Source organism: Schistocerca serialis, chromosome 4 (genome assembly GCF_023864345.2).
Source record: "Schistocerca serialis cubense isolate TAMUIC-IGC-003099 chromosome 4, iqSchSeri2.2, whole genome shotgun sequence".
Taxonomy (NCBI): Eukaryota; Metazoa; Arthropoda; class Insecta; order Orthoptera; family Acrididae; genus Schistocerca; species Schistocerca serialis.
Genome location: NC_064641.1, coordinates 287,326,870 through 287,340,780, shown reverse-complemented (window position 1 = coordinate 287,340,780; position 13,911 = coordinate 287,326,870). Strand labels below are relative to the sequence as shown.

General features: G+C 40.3%; 1 protein-coding gene across 1 annotated transcript in view; it reads left to right on the top strand.

Annotated features, from left to right (window-relative positions):
• Nucleotides 1–13,911, top strand: part of LOC126474170 (cationic amino acid transporter 2-like) — a 415,453-nt gene that overhangs the window by 314,338 nt on the left and 87,204 nt on the right. Inside the window, exon 5 of the mRNA XM_050101629.1 lies at nucleotides 7,339–7,494. Coding sequence (XP_049957586.1) covers nucleotides 7,339–7,494 — 156 coding nt within the window. The remainder of the gene's footprint in view (nucleotides 1–7,338; nucleotides 7,495–13,911) is intronic.

Sequence of the window (13,911 nt, the reverse complement as noted above, 5' to 3'; positions counted from 1 at the left end):
TAAATGTCTTTTTCCAAAGCTGTTTCACAGAGGAAGACTGCACTGTAGCTAGATTGTCACACAGACGACAAAATGGTGGATATCGAAATAGACGACAGAGGTATAGAGAAACAATTAAAATCACTCAAAAGAGGAAAGGCCGCTGGACCTGATGGGATACCAGTTCGATTTTACACTGAGTACGCGAAGGAACTTGTCCCCCTTCTTGCAGCGGTGTACCGTAGGTCTCTAGAAGAGCGTAGCGTTCCAAAGGATTGGAAAAGGGCACAGGTCATCCCGTTTTCAAGAAGGGACGTCGAACAGATGTGCAGAACTATAGACCTACGTCTCTAACGTCGATCAGTTGTAGAATTTTGGAACACGTATTATGTTCGAGTATAATGACTTCTCTGGAGACTAGAAATCTACTCTGTAGGAATCAGAATGGGTTTCAAAAAAGACGGTCGTGTGAAACCCAGCTCGCGCTATTCGTCCATGAGACTCAGAGGGCCATAGACATGGGTTCACAGGTAGATGCCATGTTTCTTGACTTCTGCAAGGCATTCGATACAGTTCCCCACAAAGTAAGAGCATATGGACTATCAGACCAATTGTGTGATTAGGTTGAAGAGTTCCTATATAACAGACCTCAGTATGTCATTCTCAATGGAGAGAAGTCTTCCGAAGTAAGAGTGATTTCAGGTGTGCCACAGGGGAGTGTCATAGGACCGTTGCTATTCACAATATACATAAATGACCTTGCGGATAACATCGGAAGTTCACTGAGGCTTTTTGCAGATGATGCTGTGCTGTATCGAGAGGTTGTAACAATGGAAAATTGTGCTGAAATGCAGGAGGATCTGCAACGAATTGACGCATGGTGCAGGGAATGGCAATTGAATCTCAATGTAGACAAGTGTGATGTGCTGCGGATACATAGAAAGAAAGATCCTTTATCATTTAGCTACAATATAGCATGTCAACAACTGGAAGCAGTTAATTCCGTAAATTATCTGGGAGTAGGCATTAGGAGTGATTTAAAATGGAATGATCATGTAAAGTTGATCGTCGGTAAAGCAGATGCCAGATTGAGATTCATTGGAAGAATCCTAAGGAAATGCAATCCGAAAACAAAGGAAGTAGGTTACAGTATGCTTGTTCGCCCACTGCTTGAATACTGCTCGGCAGTGTGGGATCCGTACCAGATAGGGTTGATAGAAGAGATAGAAAAGATCCAACGGAGAGCAGTGTGCTTTGTTACAGGATCATTCAGTAATCGCGAAAGCGTTACAGACATGATAGATAAACTCCAGTGGAAGACTCTGCAGGAGAAATGCTCAGTAGCTCGGTACAGGCTTTTGTTAAAGTTTTGAGAACATACCTTCACTGAAGAGTCAAGCAGTATATTGCTCCCTCCTACATATATCTCACGAAGAGACCATGAGGATAAAATCAGAGAGATTAGAGCCCATACAGAAGCATACCGAACATCCTTCTTTCCACGAACAATACGAGACCGGAATAGAAGGGAGAAGCGATAGGGGTACTCAGGGTACCCTCCGCCACTCACCGTCAGGTGGCTTGTGGAGCATGGATGTAGATGGATGTAGACTGAAGTACCTGTCTTTGATTGAGTGCCAGCCTAAATAATGTTGTGGCACATGAATTTGGCATGAGCTGTTGGTGGGCTCATGACATGTCATAGGGAAATAGTGCCTGCCATCACAGTGCTGTGATCGTACTCTGCTGGCGGTGGACTCCATGTTTCTTGTGGCAACTGCTGGAGGCTCTGTGGACAACAAATCAGTGTGTTGCTGTTGTTGATACTGTTGTCTCGAACGTTTACCAACATACGGGACAAGTATGGGTCAGTGTTTAGCTTGATAATGCTTGGGTCTGTTGCAGCAAATGGAACGTGAAGCATGGCCACCTGTGGCACATGAGTATTTTGCTGGTTTGCATGTTGCTTTCTTGTAGTAGGGACACAGCACTGGGGACGCTTGTAAATGCTTCTAGTGAATTTGCTTGGTGACAAATGAAATTTAGCTGTAGATGTTTTTCCATCTGTGATTATGAACATTAATTGTACTTTCTGCAATAAAATAATGTGGTAAATCCAGTGTTTTTGTGACTATAACATCGGTAATGCACCAATACTGTACAACAAATAACCCAACAGAATACACAACCTATAATGTCTGTTTTGTCACATGACATTCATTTATCATAATCATTTCATAACAACTTTGCCAGACATCACAAAAGTAAATGTATAGATAACAAATATTTTGATCAGTCCCTTTGTCATAAAAGCACCACTGTCGTTGCACGGCAGTCCATCACTGTGGTTTATCCAGATAGAGAGTAGATATGTTCCATCTCTTGTCATTGCTGACATTACTAAATAGAGCAGTTTGGTTGCAGAGTAGCAGTTCTTCTGGAAAACCCGGAATTCTCAGGTAATTACATTTTACCTGTAAAAATCGGGGATATCTCAGAGAATTATCAGGAAGCTTCAGGAATTTTATAAAACACCAAGGAGTTCTGCATTTTTAACCTACCATTGAAATTGAATTTTCTTTGTTTTAGAAATAATAATGCTATGTTGTTGTTGTTGTTGTGGTCTTCAGTCCTGAGACTGGTTTGATGCAGCTCTCCACGCTACTCTATCCTGTGCAAGCTTCTTCATCTCCCAGTACGTACTGGAGCCTACATCCCTCTGAATCTGCTTAGTGTATTCATCTCTTGGTCTTCCTCTACGAATTTTACCTTCCATGCTGCCCTTCAATACTAAATTGGTGATCCCTTGATGCCTCAACACATGTCCTACCAATCGATCCCTTCTTCTAGTCAAGTTGTGCCACAAATTTATCTTCTCCCCAATCCTATTCAGTACCTCCTCATTAGTTATGTGATCTACCCATCTAATCTTCAGCATTCTTCTGTAGCACCACATTTCGAAAGCTTCTATTCTCTTCTTGTCCAAACTAGTTATCGTCCATGTTTCACTTCCATACATGGCTACACTCCATACAAATACTTTCAGAAACGACTTCCTGACACTTAAATCTATACTCGATGTCAACATATTTCTCTTCTTCAGAAACGCTTTCCTTGCCATTGCCAGTCTAAATTTAAATCCTCTCTACTTCGACCATCATCAGTTATTTTGCTCCCCAAATAGCAAAACTCCTTTACTACTTTAAGTGCCTCATTTCCTAATCTAATTCCTGCAGCATCACCCGACTTAACTGGACTACATTCCATTATCATCGTTTTGCTTTTGTTGATGTTCATCTTATACCCTCCTTTCAAGATACTGTCCATTCCGTTCAACTGCTCTTCCAAGTCCTTTGCTGTCTCTGACAGAATTACAATGTCATTGGCGAACCTCAAAGTTTTTATTTCTTCTCCATGGATTTTAATACCTACTCTGAATTTTTCTTTTGTTTCCTTTACTGCTTGCTCAATATACAGATTGAACAACATCGGGGAGGGGCTACAACCCTGTCTCACTCCCTTCCCAACCACTGCTTCCCTTTCATGTCCCTTGACTCTTAAAACTGCCTTCTGGTTTCTGTACAAATTGTAAATAGCCTTTCGCTCTCTGCATTTTTCCCCTGCCACCTTCAGAATTTGAAAGAGTATTCCAGTCAACATTGTCAAAAGCTTTCTGTAAGTCTACAAATGCTAGAAACGTAGGTTTGCCTTTTCTTAGTCTTTCTTCTAAGATAAGTCGTAAGGTTAGTATTGCCTCACGTGTTCCAAAATTTCTACGGAATCCAAACTGATCTTCCCCGAGATCTGCTTCTACCAGTTTTCCAATTCGTCTGTAAAGAATTCGCGTTAGTATTTTGCAGCTGTGACTTATTAAACTGATAGTTCGGTAATTTTCACATCTGTCAACACCTGCTTTCTTTGGGATTGGAATTATTATATTCTTCTTGAAGTCTGTGGATATTTCGCCTGTCTCATACATCTTGCTCACCAGATGGTAGAGTTTTGTCATGACTGGCTCTCCCAAGGCCATCAGTAGTTCTAATGGAATGTTGTCTACTCCCGGGGCCTTGTTTCGACTCAGGTCTTTCAGTGCTCTGTCAAACTCTTCACGCAGTATCTTATCTCCCATTTCATCTTCATCTACATCCTCTTCCATTTCCATAATATTGTCCTCAAGTACATCGCCCTTATATAAACCCTCTATATACTACTTCCACCTTTCTGCCTTCCCTCCTTTGCTTAGAACTGGGTTGCCATCTGAGCTCTTGATATTCATACAAGTGGTTCTCTTCTCTCCAAAGGTCTCTTTAATTTTCCTGTAGGCAGTATCTATCTTACCCCTAGTGAGACAAGCCTCTACATCCTTACATTTGTCCTCTAGCCATCCCTGCTTAGCCATTTTGCACTTACTGTCGACCTCATTTTTGAGACGTTTGTATTCCTTTTTGCCTGCTTCATTTACTGCATTTTTATATTTTTTTCCTTTCATCAATTAAATTCAATATTTCTTCTGTTACCCAAGGATTTCTATTAGCCCTCATCTTTTTACCTACTTGATCCTCTGCTGCCTTCTCTACTTCATCCCTCAGAGCTACCCATTCTTCTTCTACTGTATTTCTTTCCCCCATTCCTGTCAATTGTTCCCTTATGCTTTCCCTGAAACTCTGTACAACCTGTGGTTCTTTCAGTTTATCCAGGTCCCATCTCCTTAAATTCCTCCCTTTTTGCAGTTTCTTCAGTTTCAATCTGCAGTTCATAACCAATATATTGTGGTCAGAATCCTCATCTGCCCCTGGAAATGTCTTACAATTTAAAACCTGGTTCCTAAATCTCTGTCTTACCATTATATAATGTATCTGAAACCTGTCGGTATCTCCAGGCTTCTTCCATGTATACAACCTTCTTTTATGATTCTTGAACCAAGTGTTAGCTATGATTAAGTTGTGCTCTGTGCAAAATTCCACCAGGTGGCTTCCTCTTTAATTTCTTACCCCACTGTCCTTATTCACCTACTACGTTTCCTTCTCTCCCTTTTCCTACTATCGAATTCCAGTCACCCATGACTATTAAATTTTCGTCTCCCTTCACTGTCTGAATAATTTCTTTTATTTCATCATACATTTCTTCAATTTCTTCGTCATCTGCAGAGCTAGTTGGCATTTAGACTTGTACTACTGTCATAGGCATGGGCTTCGTGTCTGTCTTGACCACAACAATGCATTTGCTGTGCTGTTTGTAGTAGCTTACCCACATTCCTATTGTTTTATTCATTATTAAACCTACTCCTGCATTACCCCTATTTGATTTTGTGTTTATAACCCTGTATTCACCTGACCAGAAGTCTTGTTCCTCCTGCCACCGAACTTCACTAATTCCCACTATATCCAACTTTAACCTATCCATTTCCGTTTTTAAATTTTATAACCTACCTGCTCGATTAAGGGATCTGACATTCCACGCTGTGATTCGTAGAAAGAATGCCAGTTTTCTTTCTCCTGATAACGACGTCCTCTTGAGTAGTCCCCGCCCGCAGATCCGAACGGGGGACTATTTTACCTCCGGAATAATGCTAAAATACTTAATATTTCAGAGTGTGTTAATTACACAAATATTATGCCACATAAAATTTTCACACACACACACACACACACACACACACACACACACACACACTTGCCATTCGTTATCAGGAGGTTTTTGACACCATCTTCCCCTCACATCTGGAATTCTCAGGAATTTTTTTTCCCAAGTTATAGTAGCGACTGTGAATTCCCAATATGAATGTACAAATCATTGCAAGAAGTAAGAGATATTTGGCTGCACTACAAAGAACAAACTGATATGGCAGAATCGAGCATATTCCTAATTTCGGCTGTCTCAGTTTGAGACTAAATGCATACAAAGCTTCTGTACACCAAGCCAGCTGGCATTGTCCATCTTGTGATATGGGAAACAAATGCATAAATTGATACTATTGATAACTAACTTCCAGAGAGACAGCTGTAAACTATTTGTCACAAATTTTAAACCGATATTACAATTTGGACACATGCACTGACTTATCCATCTGTGTACCATCCCACCTTCAATGAGACTACCTGTATATTTGAAATGGATCAGTCATCCAGACATGAAATTATATAACACTGTCATGCATTTTTTGTATTCTGTGTGAGATAATTTGGCAATTTATTGTCGCTAAATTTATTGTCGCTAATTTGCTTCACCAAATTACTGGAGTCAGTTTTGTATGGGTTTATGACCTCCTACCTGATCTTTGTCACTAGCTACTCGTTGACCCAAGTTGATAATCTTCATCATGTTACAAACATAGGAAGTTGGATGATCACTAGTGAAAATTTGTGCAGTGGCCTGGTGCTTCAGGTGTAAACATGACCTGTCCAGCACAAAAACTCTGATAAAACATTCAACCATACACCACACATGCTGACACCAGGAAAGCTGAATGTAGCTGTACAAGAGTTCTCCCTACAGCTCATTGAGGGAGTCGGCTGCCTCTTTGAATCCTCACTGTTGCTGTAATTGGAACTACATAATTTTTATGGTTAATTTAATTTCTTTCTTAGTTGTAACATGAAGCCATGTAAGAGAATTGTGACAACTGTCTAACATTATTTTATAAATATCGTTACCTCTACCCTGAGCTATACTGCGCTATTTGCTACCTTAGGTCATGTAGCCTGACAGATGTACTGGAGGTTCACTTGTTTAGATTTGTATTGTAGATACATCAAGGAGGAATAAGGGTCTCGGACATGCAGTTCCTTTGAACTGTGACAACCTGCAAGTGGCACCTCTTTCAACAGTTTCTGGTGAAAGGTTTAGGCAATACACAATTTTCTCGGTTTCCGTAACTCGTCTGTTGGTGGGTTACAACATGTGACTTTTAAATATACCATTTGATAACAAGCAAAACCAGTCAAAATATTTGGTTAAGAAATAGTCTTTCTTATTAGCTGGGGAGAAGTAAATGTGGTCATAAGTGTAAATCTGCAAATGTAGCCTTACCTTTGTAAAGGTGCTGATGATGTCGACATGTCTGATCGCCGAAATATTGTGCCCGTTGGACATTATGAACCAGCAGTATACCCATGGACTGTTCGGGCAACAAATACGCCGGGAGAAACTGAAGAATCATAGCCTTTCTTATTACCTGTGGTCTTTTGTAAAAGTAAATGTGGTCATAAGTGTGAATCACCTGGAAATGTAGCCTTATTGTAAAATGTCAAAGTGGATCATTGAAAATCTTCACAGTACCAATCAAATTACAATTATAACAATGTTGTTGTTTTCAGCAGTTGATTAACTGTTTCTTTTTTTCATCTTTATTGTTCATAGGGACGGCATCAGTCGCTCGTGGACTTAGCAGTTATGTGGACACACTTGTCAATGGAACAATGGAAAGAACAATGAAGGAAGTCATGCCTATGAAAATAAACTTCTTATCATCATACCCAGACTTCTTATCATTAGGAATGATTCTAGTTTTAACTGGTAAGTAGTATATATGTTTTATTTTTAAACTGTAAGTTGAACCATATTAATCCAACTCTCTTTCCTTCTCTTCTTTCCCTCCTCCTCCCCCTCTCTCCCTCTCACGCCCCCCCCCCCCCCGGCCCCCCCCCCTAAAAATGCCTGGAGGTATAAAGCAGCATTCATCAAAATTATTAGTTTTACTTTCTTCCCCATTTTTCAGTTCTTTTGAGTTTTTGATATAGCTTATATAACAATCCTTGACTTTTAAAAAGAATCAAAACCATTTTTTGTAAGGTGGTGGTATTCAGAGCTATACAAACATTTTGTTATTAATGTCTGGGGGCCACTGCTTTCTCATATATACCAGGCAGCAGTTACAATCATAATTTTCATTATATAAAGCTGTAGGTTGTAATTCCACTAATTAAAAAACTGTATGAGACACACACTTTTTAAACAGATTTCATCTAATACAAACAATGGAAGAGTATGTCTAATAAAGATATACAAAATAAAGAAGAAATCTTCATGCATATCATGAAACTGACAGTTTATGTCTTTGATCACCATGCATGATACTGGTCACTGCCAATATTTTCTTGTGAGTTACAGCTTTTGCTCCATTTGAAAATTACACAAATAAGTAGCATACATTCTTCTTCACTCTGAAGAAAATGGAACAAGAGGTGTTTTTATTCTGAGTAGTGCAGTTATTATCTTTATCCACTGACTTTAAATAGGCTGTTTTGGCCCTATGCAGTAATGATCTAGCTACATGTCATAAAAATCCAAAACAAATCATTTAAAAAATATGCGGGCATGCTAAAAAGTAAAGCCTCTGAAGTTTGTATGAGAAAAATCTTGAAGCTTTTTTAGGAAAAATAAACATTATTAACATTCTGTATCTTTATTGTTCATGGCTACATATTTCCAGCCTTCTACTGCTAGAGGGCACAGAACTGTATTACGTTGTTGCATGAGAAACAGTATGCTGTAATTGAGTTTTGAATTTGAAGAGTTCGTCCACACATGGAGGAACCTTTCTTTCAGCACGACAATGCCAGACCACACTCAAGCGCTGTGACATCTTCAATAATCCAGTGCAGTGGTTCATTACCATCACTTCATATAGTCCCATTCTGGCCATATTCAATTTCATTTGTTTCCAAAACTTAAATAACACCTTTGAAGACTTCACTTTGATAGTGATGAAGTGGTAAAAGCAGAGGTGAAGTTGTGGCTCTGTCAACAAAGTTAAACTTTCTACAGTGACGGTATTGACAAACAGGCCCTTGTTGGTAGTTCTGTGTTCATTATCAGGGTAACTATGCTGAAAAATAAATATGTGGTCATGAAGAATAAAACTGTAGAATGTTAATAAAATTGTTTCATTTAAAAATCCCTCTGGACTTTCACACAAAGAATTCGGAGATATTACTTTTCAGCATGCTCTTTTAGTTGCTCCTCAAACCAAACCTAATGTCTGGAAAGTCTTATTGTTCATGCTTTTGCCCAGCAGAAAGAAATCGTGTAACACAAATGTTACACAATTTCCTATCAACAGCACTCACATCATTTTGAGATATCCATTAGTACAAGGGTCAACTTCAAAGTTTTGCATATTACCACTGGACTGTGCTATAGATATGTGACACTATTATTGTTTTAAAATTTGTTCTTGTTAAAACAGCAGCAGCTCATAAATTGGTCTAGTAATTTATGAGGGTCACCACAAGTTCTGGAAATCAGGGAATTTAAAGCATATCAGGGAAATCAGTGAAATTAAAAAAAAAAAAAAAAAAAAAAAGAAACTAGAAAAATACCTTTTTTGTCTCAGTAGATGTGTCATCACTAGGAGGGCACAGCTGAATACATGCACCATTTCCCTACTCCCTCATTCTTACTGCTTCTTCCCTTCCTACCACTCCCCTCAGCTTGCAGTCATTGCTGCCACCACTTCTTGCCACTAGTCTAGTAGCTGCTGATGAGAGGTAGGGAGGCAGGATCTGATTCTCAGAGATTGTATGCACGAGTTGTTTCTGAGTGACTGCGTGAATGTGTATATGCTCTTGTTTTCTGATGAAGGCTATGGCCGAAGATTTAGTTGAGAGAGAGAGAGAGTGATTATCATTTCTACATGCCTGTCTGCCACTTGGCAATCATGTTTATAGTGAGTTGCTACCTATCCTCATTATTATTGCTTCTCAGAGTATTTTTGCAAGTTATCTGTTGCATGGATTGATCAGCACATTCTCATTTCGACAACATGCTGTCTGTGGCTTATGAATAGCTGGCCACACGAGTGGACTTCCACGACAGGCCAAAACCGCAGGCCATTTCTGTGGGTACCTCTAACAGATTGGGCCTGCTGATCTGAAGCCCATCATTTCCCATTAATGTGCAAGCCCTGCTCATCAGATCTAATATCAACAATCTGCCTGCAGTCTGGGTCCGTTTGTGTGTGGCTTAATGCGACAGATTTTTGTGGTTTATCCAAGGACCCAGGACTGCAGCACTCATCAGCAGGCCAGAGGCCACGGGCAATGGATTTCAGCAACTGCAACTGTCTCACTGCGAGTCCACCGTGCAGTGCAGCGTTTTACAAACATTTTATTTATTCCAGTACTTATGGCACTTCGAAAATAATTTCTATATGAGAAAGTGTGGGCGATAAGAAGAAGAAAATTGTGACAGTTGCTGCCAGTTTGTGCACTATGTATTCATATATTTCTCAAAGGCAAGATCAAACAATACCTGTAAAATAATAGATATAATACAGTGACTAACAACTGGCAATAATGAACATAGTAGAACCAACATTTTATTGGTGGTTACCTGTAGTGGTGGTTTACAAAACTTTTCCCTGCATTAAAAACTTCTTTCAAGAGGCCTACTTTCTTCTGAGGTTATTTCTGAAATCAGTGAAGGTATTTTAAATCTGTCTTGCAACTCCAAGGAAATGTGTATTTTTGTCACAAATGTGTTTTGTTTTATTGAAATAAAATAACAACAGTGGTCTTAATGAAACACACATGCCATCTGCCTTGCTTTGTTCACCTAAAACTGGTTCATTACAAAAGATGTCGATGTTAGTACTAAAGAATTTTGCTCACATGGGGGAGAAATATACGATGGGGCCCCAGCCTTTGCAGCATCTTCTCCCTTCCGTGCTGCATGTCTATCCCCTCACTATTCTTTTTCCCCTTCCTTGGGAAACATGTCTGGGGTGTTTTTGTTCCTTTTCCCTTTCTTTATTCATATTCTCCTGTCCTTCCTCTGCTTTAACATTTAAGGCTCCACTTTTTTCTTCTTCCTCCCTTTGCACTCCTGAAGGGCAGCCCATGAGTCTGATGCATAACAGATCTACATCTACATCTACACTCCGCGAGCCACCTTACGGTGTGTGGCGGAGGGTACTTATTGTACCACTATCTGATCCCCCCTTCCCTGTTCCATTCACGAATTGTGCGTGGGAAGAACGACTGCTTGTAAGTCTCCGTATTTGCTCTAATTTCTCGGATCTTTTCGTTGTGATCATTACGCGAGATATATGTGGGTGGTAGTAATATGTTGCCCATCTCTTCCCGGAATGTGCTCTCTCGTAATTTCGATAATAAACCTCTCCGTATTGCGTAACGCCTTTCTTGAAGTGTCCGCCACTGGAGCTTGTTCAGCATCTCCGTAACGCTCTCGCGCTGACTAAATGTCCCCATGACGAATCGCGCTGCTTTTCGCTGGATCATGTCTATCTCTTCTATTAATCCAACCTGGTAAGGGTCCCATACTGCTGAGCAATACTCAAGAATCGGACGAACAAGTGTTTTGTAAGCTACTTCTTTCGTCGATGAGTCACATTTTCTTAGAATTCTTCCTATGAATCTCAACCTGGCGCCTGCTTTTCCCACTATTTGTTTTATGTGATCATTCTACTTCAGATCGCTCCGGATAGTAACTCCTAAGTATTTTACGGTCGTTACCGCTTCCAATGATTTACCACCTATGGCATAATCGTACTGGAATGGATTTCTGCCCCTATGTATGCGCATTATATTACATTTATCTACGTTTAGGGAAAGCTGCCAGCTGTCGCACCATGCATTAATCCTCTGCAGGTCCCCCTGGAGTACGTACGAGTCTTCTGATGTTGCTACTTTCTTGTAGACAACCGTGTCATCTGCAAATAGCCTCACGGAGCTACCGATGTTGTCAACTAAGTCATTTATGTATATTGTAAACAATAAAGGTCCTATCACGCTTCCCTGCGGTACTCCCGAAATTACCTCTACATCTGCAGATTTTGAACCATTAAGAATGACATGTTGTGTTCTTTCTTCTAGGAAATCCTGAATCCAATCACAAACCTGGTCCGATATTCCGTAAGCTCGTATTTTTTTCACTAAACGTAAGTGCGGAACCATATCAAATGCCTTCCTGAAGTCCAGGAATACGGCAACAATCTGCTCGCCAGTGTCTACGGCACTGTGAATTTCTTGGGCAAATAGGGCGAGCTGAGTTTCACATGATCTCTGTTTGCGGAATCCATGTTGGTTATGATGAAGGAGATTTGTATTATCTAAGAACGTCATAATACGAGAACACAAAACATATTCCATTATTCTACAACAGATTGACGTAAGCAAAATAGGCCTATAATTATTCGCATCTGATTTATGACCCTTCTTGAAAATGGGAACGACCTGCGCTTTCTTCCAGTCGCTAGGTACTTTACGTTCTTCCAGCGATCTACGATAAATTGCTGATAGAAAGGGGGCAAGTTCTTTAGCATAATCACTGTAGAATCTTAAGGGTATCTCGTCTGGTCTGGATGCTTTTCCGCTACTAAGTGATAGCAGTTGTTTTTCAATTCCGATATCGTTTATTTCAATATTTTCCATTTTGGCGCCCGTGCGACGGCTGAAGTCAGGGACCGTGTTAAGATTTTCCGCAGTGAAACAGTTTCGGAACACTGAATTCAGTATTTCTGCCTTTCTTCGGTCGTCCTCTGTTTCGGTGCCATCGTGGTCAACGAGTGACTGAATAGGGGATTTAGATCCGCTTACCGATTTTACATATGACCAAAACTTTTTAGGGTTCTTGTTTAGATTGTTTGCCAATGTTTTATGTTCGAATTCGTTGAATGCTTCTCTCATTGCTCTCTTTACGCTCTTTTTCGCTTTGTTCAGCTTTTCCTTATCAGCTATGATTCGACTACTCTTAAACCTATGATGAAGCTTTCTTTGTTTCCGTAGTACCTTTCGTACATGATTGTTATACCACGGTGGATCTTTCCCCTCGCTTTGGACCTTACTCGGTACGAACTTATCTAAGGCGTACAGGACGATGTTTCTGAATTTTTTCCATTTTTGTTCCACATCCTCTTCCTCAGAAATGAACGTTTGATGGTGGTCACTCAGATATTCTGCGATTTGTGCCCTATCACTCTTGTTAAGCAAATATATTTTCCTTCCTTTCTTGGCATTTCTTATTACACTTGTAGTCATTGATGCAACCACTGACTTATGATCACTGATACCCTCTTCTACATTCACGGAGTCGAAAAGTTCCGGTCTATTTGTTGCTATGAGGTCTAAAACGTTAGCTTCACGAGTTGGTTCTCTAACTATCTGCTCGAAGTAATTCTCGGACAAGGCAGTCAGGATAATGTCACAAGAGTCTCTGTCCCTGGCTCCAGTTCTGATTGTGTGACTATCCCATTCTATACCTGGTAGATTGAAGTCTCCCCCTATTACAATAGTATGATCACGAAACTTCTTCACGATGTTCTGCAGGTTCTCTCTGAGGCGCTCAACTACTACGGTTGCTGATGCAGGTGGTCTATAGAAGCATCCGACTATCATATCTGACCCACCTTTGATACTTAACTTAACCCAGATTATTTCACATTCGCATTCGCTAATAACTTCACTGGATATTATTGAATTCTTTACTGCTATAAATACTCCTCCACCATTGGCGTTTATCCTATCCTTGCGGTATATATTCCATTCTGTGTCTAGGATTTCGTTACTGTTCACTTCCGGTTTTAACCAACTTTCCGTTCCTAATACTATATGCGCACTATTTCCTTCAATAAGAGATACTAATTCAGGAACCTTGCCCTGGATACTCCTGCAGTTTACCAATATTACGTTAACTTTTCCTGTTTTTGGTCTCTGAGGACGGACGTTCTTTATCAACGATGATAATGTCCTCTCTGGTAAGCCGTCAGGTATTTTATCGTTTCGCCCAAGGGGGGGGGGTCCCTCTAACCTAAAAAACCCCCGTGTGCACGCCACACGCGTACTCTGCTACCCTAGTAGCTGCTTCCGATGTGTAGTAGATGACTGTGTAATGTGCAGTTCCCAGCCCCAGGTCAACAGATAAGGTTTGCACATACTCCCTGGTACAGAACAGGCCCAGGAAGAGGAGACTGCC